We start from the raw sequence: 14,897 nt of genomic DNA, 5'->3' as shown, positions 1-14,897 counted from the left end.
CTATGAAAGTCAGTGGGGTTCATCAACCGTTTGGTTAACAACATTCTTCAAAATATGTTCTTTTGTGTTCAACAGAAGAAAGCAAATTAATAACCTTGATGAGTAAATTATGACATGTTTGTAAAGTACAAAAGTATGGGTTATCTCCCCAAACCAGCAGATGGCAGTAATGCAGCACGCGCTCCGCCTTCAGTCACAGTAGAGGAAGATCTGCACTGGCAGTATGGCGGCGTCCAGTAAGAGATGACTCCATGATTTTAACAGAAGGATCAAGCTTTCTGGGCTTCTAACATCAGTTTATGTTTATACTTGTTGTGGATCTGGTGTTAAAGCTGGTTTAAAATGTGGACATTACAGATTTTCCTTGCCAACTTTCTAGATCATTTGCACCAGGTATCAGTGAACTTTACAATTTCTATTTTATATATTGTAATTTTTTATAACATATGGATAGTTTTTTTTTTTCTTAAATAACACTCTACATAATATTATTCTATAAAAACATATCCCTATTTATGATCTAATAAAAAAGTAATAGGCCTAACATTTGAATTAGCCTTTTTTTTCTTTAACATGGCAAGTTTCTTATGTGCTTTTATCATTTTTATTCATTATTTTTGAAAAGGTATTAGAAAAAATATTCCACAATGGCTTTCCAATGTGTTTTATATCCACTGAATGATGTTTTATGGATTAATACAAATGAAATACAGGAAGTAGTTGTGACCTTGTTTTCTGTCTCTTTAGTTGATGCTTCAAAAACCCACCTGAAAACAATGTCAGTCGGTAAGGCAGCTGTGAAAGTGGTGCGTTTAGGGAGAATATCTTACCGCAGTGCCTTGGAGGTCCAGCAGCAGCACATAAAGCAGCATCTGGATTCATGCAGCACTAGCCCAAACACTTTATTACTGTGTGAACACGAGCCTGTGTACACCATCGGCATCAGACAGGCTCCTTACCCTCCTGAGGAGGAGCAGAGGCTCAAAGCTCTGGGCGCAGACTTCTTCCGTACCAACCGAGGAGGTCTAATAACGTTTCATGGTCCTGGTCAGCTGGTGTGTTATCCCATCCTCAACCTGGCCTGCTTTAAGAAGAGTGTGAGATGGTATGTGTGTGAACTGGAAAGGACGGTGATCAAGATGTGCAGTACATTTGGGATCGAAGCCTCCACGTCTCCAGATACAGGTGTCTGGGTGGGCAACCACAAAATCTGTGCAATTGGTAAGTAACTGTTTAGGTTTACTTTTTGTATTGTGTTGATTACTGGTCAAACATTTGGACATCTCTGTATGTAATTTATTATTATAAATTTGCCCATTTTAGAACAAAAGCATCAAAACTAAAAAAAAAAAAAATCTTACTTGATCCCAAACTTGTGAATGGTTGTGATCCCATGAGCATTTCATTTTCACAGTTTATTTTCGTTTCACTTGTCTCCTAGTGCAGAATATACATAATATAATTTCATTTTGGTATATAATTTATTTATTTAAAATTATAAAACCGGTTTCTACTATTTCCAGGTTTAAAAAAGTACCTTTTGACAGCAAAATAAAGGTAATAGTTGTGTTTTGCAGGTATCCATTGTGGAAGATACATCACCTCCCATGGACTGGCTCTTAACTGCAACACAGACATGAGTTGGTTTGACAACATTGTGCCATGTGGGATTGTGGGTAAAGGTGTGACGTCACTGAGCCGAGAGCTGGGGCGGGACGTCCCACCTGAGGAAGCCATACCAAAACTGCTGGAAGCCTTTACTGAACAATTCAACTGCACTTTAACATATAATTAATAAATGTATGAATGCTTTTAAGTGTTTGAATATGTGCTTGTATTGTCATAAAAATTATTTTATTTCTATTTGCTATTATTTTACCTTCCTGAAAAAAAATACTGTTTTGGTACCATGGTACAGAGCTGCTGTCAGATGGGAATGGTATGGTATGCTTGCAGTATTCATGAAACAAAGTTGCTTCAAAGAATGGCATGGACCAGAATTGTTGTTCATCGATGACCAAACAGATTTTCTTCAGGGGTTTTGTTGAGAAATGTAGCTTGAGTGAGTGAAACATATAAACAGTGAAGAACAGGAGTTAATGTTCTTCATATGTTCAAAGGCAGAAGTGATACAATCAAAGAGGTAACCTCCAACTAACATAAAATGTGAAAACACTAATAATAAATGGGTATGTGCTAAATTAATTGAGGTCACAATACTACGATCCTGATTAGCAAACACACGAGTTAGCAAACACACGAGTCTTGAGAAAGAAAAGAAAGATTTAATGAGATTACCAATTAATATGATATAATTATACAACGTAACAGTATAGTTATACTGTTGTACTGCTATTGTACTGTTCAGAGGTTTTAGTAAGTAATTTTTCTGTATACTTGTATTTTTATTATGAAATTAATACATTAATTTAGCAATAATTCATTACATTTATCAAGAGTAATATTAAAATCTCTTTTGTGTTACAGTATATTTCTATTTCAAATTAATGACTTTCCTGTAAAAATGTATATTCATTGAAGAATCCTGCAATAATAATGATTAGTTTTCACCAATAAATAAATAAACGGAGTAGCACAACTTTTTTAACCGAAAATCAGAAGTGTTTCTTGAGCAGTAAATCATGTTATATTGACATCTAAATGGTCCAAAGCGACTTACAAATGAGGACAATGGAAGCAATCATAGAAGTCATATGTTCATAGAATGATATAGAAGTGCTATAACAAGTCTCAGTTAGCTTAAATGCAGTACATGCAGCAAGGGCTTTTAAATAATACAATAAATACAAATAAAACATATAGAATTGGCACCCCGTCCTAAGGCTCCCGACAGGAGTGGGTGTGTCAGAGAAGAGGGTGTGTGGATGAGCCAGGGCTGACGGCTGTGATGGGGCACACACCTGACGGAAATGGAGCCTCATTACCGCCGCTGAGTCCAACGCGCCTCTCCCCGGGAGACCGGTCTCTTCCCCGTGCGTGCACACTGGTGTCCTCGTGGGTCCAGGAAGCAGGGGCGCTCCAGCAGTCCTTGTTTTAAAGCCCTATTGTTACATGAGTTAAAGGTAGTCCCAAAATAATGCTGCAATTCAGCAATCAAAACATAAATTATTTTATGACCTAAAAAATTACATTTATGTATATAAAATTTTGTCCAAATTATAAATATTGGAGAGGATTTTTTCACCCGGCCCCTCCTCAGACTTGATGCTCACGCAGGTTTCCAGATGACAACACAAACAGGAACGAGCTCAATTAACAATGAATGAAATTAAATATGCTGTGATTTCCGCCAACTGGCAACCCGACAATGCCGAAATACAATTGGGTAAAGTGGCGATTGGCGGGTTTCACAAACCAAAAAAAGTGAGTGGCTCAGGTGTCTCGTATCCTGTCTCACTCCGTTCCCTCGGCTCTTGGCCCCGTCCCTCTCGTCACAGTGGTGTTGACATGGAATAATTGTCATATCAGTTTAGCTTACGGTACAAACCTAGAGTTTCTGCTGCATTCCATCGGTAGGAAAGCAATAAACAGGCATCTTCCATCCAAAGACTTGTGGTTGCATTTCGGGACAAAGCAAAAAAACTGTTTTTTAGTGAATAATTAATTTCAGTCTGTTCCTCACACAAAGCTTTAGTGTGAATTCATGAGACTTGCATATATTGATTTTATGGTGCTTTTTGGAGGTTGGCAGATAGTTGGAATAGTTTAAGTTGTTGACAGTTGTTGAAATTATTATTATTATTATTATTTCTTCACAAAGATGCATTGAACTGTGAAGTGACAAAAAAGACATTTATAATTTTACAAAAGATTTCTGTTTCAAATAAATTATATTGCTTCTATTCTGTTCTTCAAAGAATCCCGAAGAGAGAGAGAGAGAGAGAGAGAGAGAGAGAGAGAGAGAGACTGTTTTCATTCTTTGTTAGGAACCATTGTTAATCATCACAAATATTTTCAGCTGTGACCATAAGTTTCTAGAGCAGTAAATCAGCATATTCAAATAATGTCTGAAGGATAATGTTACACTGAAGATTGGAGTAATGAATGCTGAAAATACAGCTTTGCATCATAAGACATATTAAAACAGAAATAGCAATTTTAAATTGTTATTGAAATATTTCACAATATTGTTGTTTTAATGTATTTTGATCAAATAAATGTAGCTTTGGTAACCACAGGAATCTTCTAAAAAAAATAAAGTTACAAGATGGTTGTAATGAGGCAAGCACTGTGATTGGATCAAACAGCAGCATCTTAAGTATGCCCTTTTTCTCCTGGTGAGAAGGCTATAGGAGTTCTGCGACCCCAGCTCTTAGACCCCATCTGGATGACAGTTTTTCATTGACTTTCCATAATTAAAGAAACACTTGATATATGTTACTATTTACCATTTTTTGAAGAATAGTTTTAAGATTAAGTACACCATATGGTGCATTTTATTTAAAGCACAACAAAATCTTTCAGAGCCCATTAATACTTTTACCAAAGCTGCTGATTGACTCAGAGTCGAAAGCATAATATTTCTACTTCATAAGGCGATCCACTGCCAGATGCTCTGAAGTTATGTGGAAACACAACGGCTGCTATTGGCAAGAAAGAAATGCATCCGTGATTAGCGTATTGATTATATAACAGTAGGGACATTCTGCCCTGAGCTGTTCATGTCCTTGTATTTAGAATTTAGTGTTTCTAAGTAAATGAACATAAATAATTATACATTAAAGAAATAATAACTATATACTTCACGAAAAAATTCACGAGGCCCACATTTTTTTTTTTAAATACCAGGAAAGCGTCAAGTGCTGAGTGCTTGCCCACCTAGAATTTTATAATGTTTTAGGAATGTTTTCAGGAGCTAGTTTTATTTTAGTTCCCAGAATTTTCTGCTAAAAGGTAGGATAACATTCTCTAAAAACATTCTAAAAATGTCCATTGATAAAATTGTTAAAACATTATTCTCTAACATTCTAATAAAGCTTCCCATCACAATAGATGTGGACTGACATTGCTCAGAAGTCAGATGTTGGTTGAAAGTGAAAACCCAACCTCTGCTTGGTGTCAAACTCGTAAATAATAGTATATAGTATATAGTAATAGTATTACCAACTGCACTTATTATAAACCAGATTTATCTCTGTCATAAATGTAAAAAAGTTCTTAATGAGATTAACAGAGATGTTGATGGTTTATTAGAAATTATATTTTAAATTGACGTCACCCTTATGGTGATCAGTACTTAAAATCCTGTATATTTACATTAGGGATGCACGATCATGATTTTTCATGGCCAATTCCGATATCGATTTTTAACAAACAAACTGGCCGATTCCAATACCAATTTCCGTTTTTTTTTTTTTTCTATCAAGCAAAAAAAAAAAAAAGAAAGAATGAAAGTATACATAAACAAGAATATTTTGGTATTTAACAGGCTGAACTGGGTTTTGAAATCGAAAAAAATAACTGTAACCATTTTAATTAACAGCAGAGCAGTAAGCATTCAATACAAACATAGTCGTACTGATAAAATATTTAGTTTTTGTTCTTAGATTGGATTGAAACCTTAAATGAAAACATTAACTGTAACCATGTAATTTTAAAGGCAACAACTGCATAGTTCCACAATCCAAGCAACAAAATCAAAACGCATTCAACACTCCAGACTAAAATTTTCATTTTTAAATTTAGTCAAAGTCAAAATCAAATTAAGTTTTATTGCAAAGTAAAACAAAGATGCTACAGCAGGTGCGTTTTAAATCAAATTAAGTCAATGTAATTTTAAGGTAAAATAAATAAATATTCATCCTATAGCCTAAAGAACTGGGGCCTGTTCTTCGTACGTCGCTTATTACATCCGAGATCAAATGACACATCCAAGATGATATCATGGTGCAAATCCTGATCCGGCTAATTGGGTTCTTCGAACACACCTGCTGTGTATGATTAGTATCGCTGGATTGAGTTATCTGAGATAATTGCGCATTCATGTGTTGGCTTAAAAGGGGATATGTATCGATACTCGAAACCATGATCAGCAGTGCAGCAATTGGCTGGTGGCAAGAAGGCAATGTAATGACGTCATATAATTTAAAATGACACCTGACGAACAACTTGACAAATTTCTGGACTTTTATAAGGAAACAGCCAAGCAAACAAAACTACATAAATGTTATATTAGTTACATGAAACATATAATAGATACATGTTTTTATTTTCTTATAATTTTTTTCATGATTCCCAATTATTTAGATTCACAATTTTTAATAGTTGTGCAGTCTTTATATTTTTATTTCAATGTAGAAATGATCTATTCATTTCATTTTATATTTGGACAGATTTGTTACGTGACAGCATTAATGTACGTTTCTTAAGGGTCAATATCATGTTATCTGCATCTCCTGCGCTCCATCAAGCCACTCTTATAATAGCAGTCATCACTCAAAATAATGCACGACTCTATTATCTGTATAGTATGTGTGTAAGACTCTAATACAATTATGAATAATAATTTTATGACAAATAAATATTTCAGTGAGTATAACTGGCTGTGTCTATAGTAGGCTGTTATGGACTACACAACATTTTTATATTATTTTTAAATATTTTTTAATGATTATTATTTTATATTATTGTCCCTGGATCAGTACGCTACTCTTGTAATAAAGTAGCGGTGTTAGCAGACACATTTTGAGTATCAGTTCTGGTTGAAAAGAAGCAATCTAATCCTGTTTACATGAAATAAGCTGCTCCCGAGCAGGTTTAAGCTTACAGACCTGTTGCTATGACAGCAGCTCCCGGATGAGGTTCGAAGAACCAAACGATCCAAGATCATGCCAAATCGTCAACAATCAAATCCAGCTAACTGAGTTAGCGACGTACGAAGAACGGGCCCCTGATGTTTATTTCTGGCTTTTCAAAAGTGCATGCGAGTTCTTCTTTACAAAAAGAAGCATTTCAGCTTTGCCACAAGTTAGTCTGTTTCGTTTCTCATCCAGCACATGTGAAGCTGAGCTGAACAAACGTTCACTGTCTACTCTTGTGCAGGGTGCGGACAGGTACGCTCGCGCAACTTCAGCGAGGACAGGAAAGCGGCTCTTATTTGTGCGCCAGTACACAAACGGTTGTTCGCTTCTTGGTATCTGTATCTCAGACAGGTAGCTCTGCATTTCCAGTGCTGTACGGCTGACCATATACTTAATCACTTCAGAATTTTCTTCCAATATCTCAGCGTGCATCGCCAACAGTGAGCTTGCTCTGTGTGGTATTTTTTCTGCTGGCGCCTCTGTGCACACTTCATTCCCCTCAGCGTATCTCGTCGCTTCTCTCAGTTCTCCTGTTTTGTTACCTTGGATCGAGTAGCGTAGCCAGACAATACAAGGGCTCCATTTTAACATTGCTGACTCTTTTCACAACCGCTTCTAAAAGAGTGGATTTGAGGGTTTTAATGCCATGATCCGTTTCAGCTGGGTTTTTTTGGAGATGTTTCAGTGCAACGATTGAGGGGATGACATCTGCTGCAGTCGCAGTGGAAAAGCTGATCTCCTTTGTAAGCTTCTCAAATGGTGCAAGAAGAGTCAATATGTTTTCGATTAAACCCCATTGGTACAAGCTGAGGCTTGCAGGTAATTCGTAGTTTGCAGCATATGCCCCCAAAGCATGCTTCTGTTCCATTATACTTGACAGCATATAATATGTGCTGTTCCATCGAGTTGGAACATCTTGTTGTAGCCTTTTCTTTGGCTGGCCCAGCTGTGGCTGCACATTCTGAAGTCGGGAGTATGTGATCGGCGAATGATTGAAATGGCCAACTTTTTTTCTTCCAGTCACTAAGATGTCAGTTACACTGTGCTGTGAGAGCAACCCTTCAATTACGGCCAGTTGAAGAGTGTGGGCCATACAAGGCAGGTTAGGTAGGTGAGCACATCAGCGCTCCATATATCAGTGGTAAAACTCATGTATCTGTCCTCAGCATTAAGTAGACTATGAACATGAGCTGACAACACATTCTAGATTTCGGGTAGAGCCACATCCGAAAAGTATTGTCTGCTGAGTAGTGTGTGTCGCAGATCCATGTGTGCCATAAGACGGTGGAAACCTTGGTATTCTACTACAGAAAATGGCTGGTCATCTAATACAATAAATTCCATTACTTTCTTTGTAATGGCTTGCGCTTTTGGACTTTCTCGGCTGTAACTGTAAATCCCATGAAAGAATTCTTGCAAGGCGGAAAGGCCTAAACCGTCTCAACCCCTGCAAGAAATGGGAGAACCAGAGGGTGCTGTCCTACATAAACACCTCCCAAGGGCACATGTTCAGCAGATATGGCTTCCACATCAACCTAAAGATTGGCAGGGGCCACCCCCTTTGAAAAATGACTCTGCAGAAACTCCCATTTTAAACATTCAGGGAAATTAACTGAATATAGGTTGCGTTGCTTACACCAAGAGGTAAAAATTTTCCACATAAGGTTATAAAGGTGCCTTGGGCCAAAATTGGACATAAAACCTCATCCTTCTTGGGCTCTACAAAATAATGGCTGTAGAAGCCTGACTCCATCTGAGTATTTCTTCTTAAGCCTCTTTATCTAGGATTGACCAAACCTTCTGATTAAAAACTGAGACCTCCCAAGGAAGCACTGTCGTGGGAAAATCCCACTGAAAGGCAGCAGCCCTTTTTGTAATTGGATGGTGTAATTGTGTTGAATGGTACATAGTACCCACTGCGAGATCTTGGGCAGGTGTTGCCATGTGGCCCAATAATCTACCAAGGGCTTTGAATGTTCTATGTTTGAAACTTGTTGAACCTATTTGTGTGGTTTGTTCAAACTCTCAAAAGAAAGCCTGACATCGATGATGACCGAAGCAATCAGGAACTACTAGTAGGGGCCTGAGAATGAAAGGCCTTGGCCGTTGAGCTCAGGTCTATTTGTCTACATTGCCGTGAGTGAACTGGCGGACAAGACCTTGTAGCCAGGTCCTCACGAGGGGGTTCCATAGGCTATGTTTCACTCTGTTGAGCCTCTCAAAAGCACTGTAGAGAAGACGAGCATGAACAAACTGCAGGTGGTTGCTGCTCGACCTCCCTAGACCTGCATGCGATGAGCTGGCAAAAAACAGCAGACTGTTGCTTTGCTGGCTGAAATGTCTAATGTAGTCTCCAATCCTTAGACATGGGGGCATCCAAAGGGAAAGTTTTGTCATTTTCTTTGATGTCAGTAAGCGTAAGCCAAAGATGGTGCTCAAATGCCACGATTTCTGACATGGATGCAAATCTGTTGCACACTTGAGCTCCTTAACAGCCTCTGGAGTTAGGCCTACACCCTCATCTTGCTCCTTAGGTACATCTGCTTGATAAGCTTGGAGAACAGCCATAGAATGAAGCATAACCGCTACCTGTCAAGTAGCCATGTAAGATTTCCTGAGAAAAAATCGGAGGTAGTACTACATGGCTTTGATGACAGTAGGCGGTGTGATTTCTGAGTCATAGCTGAATTGGGTATAATCACGTTGCATTTCTCCTGTTCACTTGGAGAGAGAGAACTCAGAGTCAGATGTCACAGTAAACAACCTTTTTGTCACGATATGATTCCTATTCAAAAGAAATCAAATTACAAACTTATGCCATGTTCTCCAGCTTGTAAATGTCACCGCAAGCATCCATCTCATGAGGTGCCTCAGCAACCACAGAAATGGAAAGGCGGGGGTTAGACATGAGTACGCCTTTCCTCTGAAAGAAGGTGAGCCTCTAGCACAAAACATTTAAACACAGGCTATCACAGTGTCAACAGTCAGATAGGTCATTAAATGCCGCTTGAGCATGCTGGAGGCCAAAAAATTGCATACACCTGTCTCACACCTGTGTCTCCTCCTGTGATGAATCTCTGGCACAGGTCAATGCATTTTCTGTAGCTCATTGTGTCTGCTTGAGAGGAATGAAACTGCTCTTAAAGGTAGCGAAGAACATGCAAAAAATGGTTTCCTACAGTCAAAAGTTAACTTGCTTCCTGAAGTAAAATAAATCAGATCCAAGGGGTGCCCCTCAGTTGAAATCACATTCGATTTAGATTGTTTTCTGCTTTTAGGGCTTTTCTAAAACTGCTTTAGTGGACATACCAGCTGGAAATGTTCATATTCTTGAAATGTTTTCAGCTGCTAGTTTTATTTTAGTTCCCAGAATATTATCCTAAAAGTTAGGATAACATTCTCTAAAAACATTTAAAAAATCACATTATCCTCTTATATTCTCATATACCTCCCCATCACACAAGAGGTGGACATTGCTCAGAAGTAAAATTTTTATTGAAAGTGAAAACCCAACAGGAAATAGCAAAAAAAAAAAAAAAAAGCAGTACTGATTTTATTTCTGATATATTTACAAAAGGTTTTTATTGAGATTAACAGAGGTTTAGATGTTGATGGTTTATTGAAAATAATAGTTTGGTCTGACATCACCATTATGGTGATCAGTAGTTAGGCAGTTTGACTTAAACTTTTTTTTTTTTTTTTTTTATGTTAGCTTTTATTTGGCTGCTGTAACTGTGTTTGTTATGGCAAAAACAGTGTGAAAAGGATATAATCAGGAGATTTTGGCTACTTGCTGATGTTGAAGACATCATCATGTATTGGTCTTTATTAATTGATATTTTTTGGAGTCCAACTTATGCTGTAAGTTTTGTTTTACATAAAATGAGCTTTATAAGATCCAGCAGTTTTAATCAGATAATCTGTATTTCTGTTTATAAACCCAACAAACTGGGATCTCGCTTCAAGAGGCCAATCTGCTTTGAATGAAACTAAATGAGCATACAGAGGCAGCAGGTACAACACACACCAGGTTTTTGCTGAGGAGCGGAGCTAGTGACCTGGCTACTCAGTGGGGGTATAGAAGTTGTTGGGACAGGACATGAAGTCCCCTCCCAGAGGGAACGAGGATTACATACGTAACAGAGACGTCCCCTTTCTGTTGGTCACTCTCGACATCACGTTGGTGACCGACGAATTGGGATCCCTGCCAAAGTGCCTTCCAGTGTCCTCTGTGAGCCACCTGCACCGCTTTTTGGTGTAGACTTGGGCTCACAACAAGAGGACCAATCACTGTTGTCATAGCAACACCCACTCAGTGAGATTGGATAACACTGGGAAAACGTACCCCTACCATTTGGAACATGAACTTTGTGGAAGCCCCATCCCTCCCGAAAGAGATTTCAGAAGCACTTACACATATGAACATCCGTTTAGGTGCATATGGAAGATTAGAAGTGATTGTAACCCTCTTGGAAATGAAAGAAGTCTGCTGAGGAAAGACTCTGTGCAGAGGTGGACACTCCAGGTGTCAGAAAGTAAAAGTCCTGCCCTATGTTTATTCCACCCATAAACTCAGCAGCTGATTTCACCGGAGGAGGAATCAAGTCCTCAAAGAGTTAAAGTTAATGAAATAATATATATATTTATATAAAAAAATTCTCCCACTGAAAAAAATTACTGATTTTAACTGTAAAAAAAGTTATTTGGTTAAATAATCTCTTAATTTATTTACATTTTATAGCAAAACTGTTAAATTTATGGGTTTCAGAAATGAAAAATAACACATTATAGTATAATTTATAATAATAATAAAAAAAATTAAACTGACATTCTTAGAATTCCCTGCTCGACTTCACTTGAATGTTCTTCACTTATGTTTTTTTTTTTTTCATCAGATGTGTACATTAGGGTTTTTACATTTAATGTTGTTAAATTAACAGTTAATAAATTATTTAATTATTATGCGCGTAACCATTATAGTGTTTCATATTGTGTGAATGACACTGTGCACCTGCTATTTATTAGTAAGCTATTCTCTTTCACTGCTTTTGAAAGAGCTGTTTGTGATCAACTTTTATGTTCACAGACAAACATCTGTCTGACATCAGAAATGGACATTCCAAGTTTGAAGTTTGTTGCATTTTCCCAAATAGGAATTCTTGATCTTTTTGTTTTTGCACTAATTATTTAATCAAAAAAGAAAAAGAAATGGCAATACTTAATCTGAATTTTTTCACTCCCAAAAACAAAACCCAAACAAATTCTGTTTACAAGTCGGAATTTTGAGATCTATGAGGATGTAAGAAAGTTGATATCATTTTATATTTTAAAGGGGTCATTTGATAAATGTTAAAAAGAACATTCTTTTGTGTAGTTTTGTGTAATGCCATGTGTTTATGAGGTTTAAAGGGGTCATAATATTTTGCTAAAAATAACATAATTTTGTATATTTGGTGTATTGAAATGTATTCATGTTTTTTACAAAGCTCATCATCCTGAAAAGTAATGTATACGCTGATTGGCCAGCTATCCAGTGCATTGTGATTCTGCGAATTCCTCAAGCATGTGACAGAAATGTTATGCCCCTTACCATACTTTGATGCAGTGTGTCCTGGCGCAACAAGAAAAAGACAATAAAACCCATTATAAATTAGTCATTTGTTGCATACAGTGGGAACATAATTTCTGACTATAATGACTTACACTGTCTTTTTATGCGTTGCGTATCTCGCTGCATAAGCATAAAACCTTATCTGTATTTGTTATCGGAGAAATGACGAACAACAAGCACTACTCTGCACTGCTCAAAACTTGTGTTTGAATCATCAGTGGCAAATTCTTTAAATATGAAAACGTACTTACAGACTTTGAGTCAGAAGCACCAGACTGTACTTGGAAAGTTGTAACTGCCAAACTTTATAGAAACAGACAACAGCACTGTAGGCTTCTTTCACAGGAAACAGTCCTCATCCTCTGCAAAATGTGCTGCACACATCTGAACATTTTGGGTTGAACTGTCCCAAAACAGTTTTGTAAATACAACTTAACCACTGATTTCTAGTTGAGTCCTCTTTTGGAAGGCCAAACAAAGTAGTTTAGCTTTCACAACAAAACACACAGTGTGTACACAACATGGCGGAGGCGGCAACAGCAAAAATAAAGGTAGCGCCTTCTTTCTTTGCGTGAACATTTGGTCGGCGTTATGCAAATCTTCGCACATCGTGATGTAGACACGTAGAGGTGTGTTAGAATGAGCTGTTTTAGGTAGGGTTTGTTGACTCAACTTTTATAAAGAATATCTCTTTGGATTTGAGACTTTAGTCTTTGGAACTTTACAGATCTTCTTTATGCCCCAGGAACTTGTAACACTCCAAAGAGAAAGGAAAACTCAAAATTGCATCATATGACCCCTTTAAGTTTTACTTAAAATGTAATTTTAATGTATTTTTTCCAAGTAGGAAGTTGGAAATTTCACATCCCATGAACAAAGAAACTATTCTGAGTTGAATGGAACACACCATAAGTTATCTTGTAATGATCACTCACTGTAATATAGGAGTAGCTGAGAGCCATATTGCTGGTGTATGTGTGAAAACCTTCCTCAAATCAGCTATCATGAGAAGAGTGAGGATGTGATATGTGGATGGGAAGTTGCTGCTGTCTATGCTGCAGGCATAAGCCATAGTGTGGAAACACTCAGTTATGGCTGTGCTGCTCTGTTATCTCGAGCAGCAGGGGTTGAGACAATGCCTGGGGAAAAGAAGTTAGTGTCAGGAGAGTTTAATGAAGAAGCTGGAAAGTGGCACTTGTCATCGATCTTTAAACATTGAGAACAATGAGTAGGCCAAAACAGACCTCAGCTAGTCCACACACAGTCAAAACCCCAGACTATGTTGCAGCAATCACAGCATAAATGTGATGTTGCAAAGAATGACTTGTTCCTGGATCAACATATTTTGCTAAAGATTCCTATAGTTGTTCCTTAACAACAGTTAAAAACAGCTTTAAATGGTTGGCTGGTTTTAGCTTGTCTTCCAGCCTGGTCATAACTGATTCAGAAGGCTGGTTTTAGAGAGGCTTGAAACACTTTTTTAACTAGTCAGTTTGGTCTTAGCTTGTCGGATTCGAGACAAGCTGACCAACCAGCCAAAACAGACTACAGCCAATGGCCAGTGTCCAGCTAGAGTGTATGCTCTATGCTTGCGTAAGAGAACATAACTCTCAAATACCAGCAAGTGGCAGTAGTCTATGTTTGGCATTCAAACAGGGAAAGTGGAGGAGCTAGAACTAAGGATATACAAAGCAAGCAGTGCTAGCTTTTACCACCGTTTACACCAGCCAGGCTCATTAATAACACATTTGTGTAGCTTTTTAAAACATGTCTGCTAAGTTGCAAATGATACTGGCAGTGCCAGCTTTTGGTCTGTTGACCCTGGAACACACTACTTGGTGAAATCACAGTTGACTAAGAGAACAATTAATTTCTAAAACCTCCCCCCTCCCCCCTTCTAAAGAAATTACTTTGGTTTTATATGATCATAATAAATGAGTGGGGAAAATTTAGACTAGTCTCAAACAGGGTTGACCGCTCTGTATGGCTTAGACACAAAAACAACTGCTGTGGTGATGCAGCAGTGTTTGCAACATGCTGTTAGAAAAGGAGTGCTACTATTTTGGGCTGTTGAGCTGTCGCTGGTCTAGTTTGACAGGAGAGCTGTAGGGGTGGATAGGATGAGGCAGTGAGGGCAAATGTGAAAGTGAGCACTGCTTTGAAAATTAGTCTTTCGAGGTGTCATATGTAGAGCTGACTATCATCAGCATAACAGTGAAAGCTAACACCATGTTTCCTGATGATATCTCCCAAGGATAACATGTATAGCGTGAATAGTAATGGCCCTAGTACTGAGCCTTGAGGTACTCCATACTGCACTTGTGATCGATATGATACCCCTTCATTCACTGTTACGAATTTATGGAGGTCATTTAAACCATGCTAATGCACTTCCATTAACAGCAACAAAGTGTTCTAGTCTATGCAAAATAATGTTATGGTCAATAGTATCGAACGCAGCACTA

General features: G+C 37.8%; 1 protein-coding gene across 1 annotated transcript; it reads left to right on the top strand.

Moving 5' to 3' along the window:
* The first annotated feature begins 160 nt into the window (after positions 1-160).
* LOC128028730 (putative lipoyltransferase 2, mitochondrial) lies at positions 161-1,863 on the top strand. The gene is made up of 3 exons (XM_052616058.1): positions 161-393; positions 748-1,221; positions 1,578-1,863. The coding sequence occupies exons 2-3, from the start codon at positions 777-779 to the stop codon at positions 1,793-1,795; spliced, it is 663 nt and encodes a 220-aa protein (XP_052472018.1). The 5' UTR covers positions 161-393; positions 748-776; the 3' UTR covers positions 1,796-1,863.
* Positions 1,864-14,897: the final 13,034 nt, after the last annotated feature.

The sequence above is a fragment of the Carassius gibelio genome, chromosome A15 (genome assembly GCF_023724105.1).
Source record: "Carassius gibelio isolate Cgi1373 ecotype wild population from Czech Republic chromosome A15, carGib1.2-hapl.c, whole genome shotgun sequence".
In the NCBI taxonomy this organism is placed as follows: domain Eukaryota; kingdom Metazoa; phylum Chordata; class Actinopteri; order Cypriniformes; family Cyprinidae; genus Carassius; species Carassius gibelio.
This window is presented reverse-complemented; position numbering and strand designations above follow the sequence as displayed.

What these genes read in the sequence shown, in the direction of transcription:
- LOC128028730 (XM_052616058.1), top strand. Translation starts at nt 777, where the DNA reads ATGTCAGTCGGTAAGGCAGCTGTGAAAGTGGTGCGTTTAGGGAGAATA. An exon ending in CCACAAAATCTGTGCAATTG is followed by an intron (nt 1,222 to 1,577) that starts GTAAGTAACTGT and finishes TGTGTTTTGCAG; the next exon opens with GTATCCATTGTGGAAGATAC.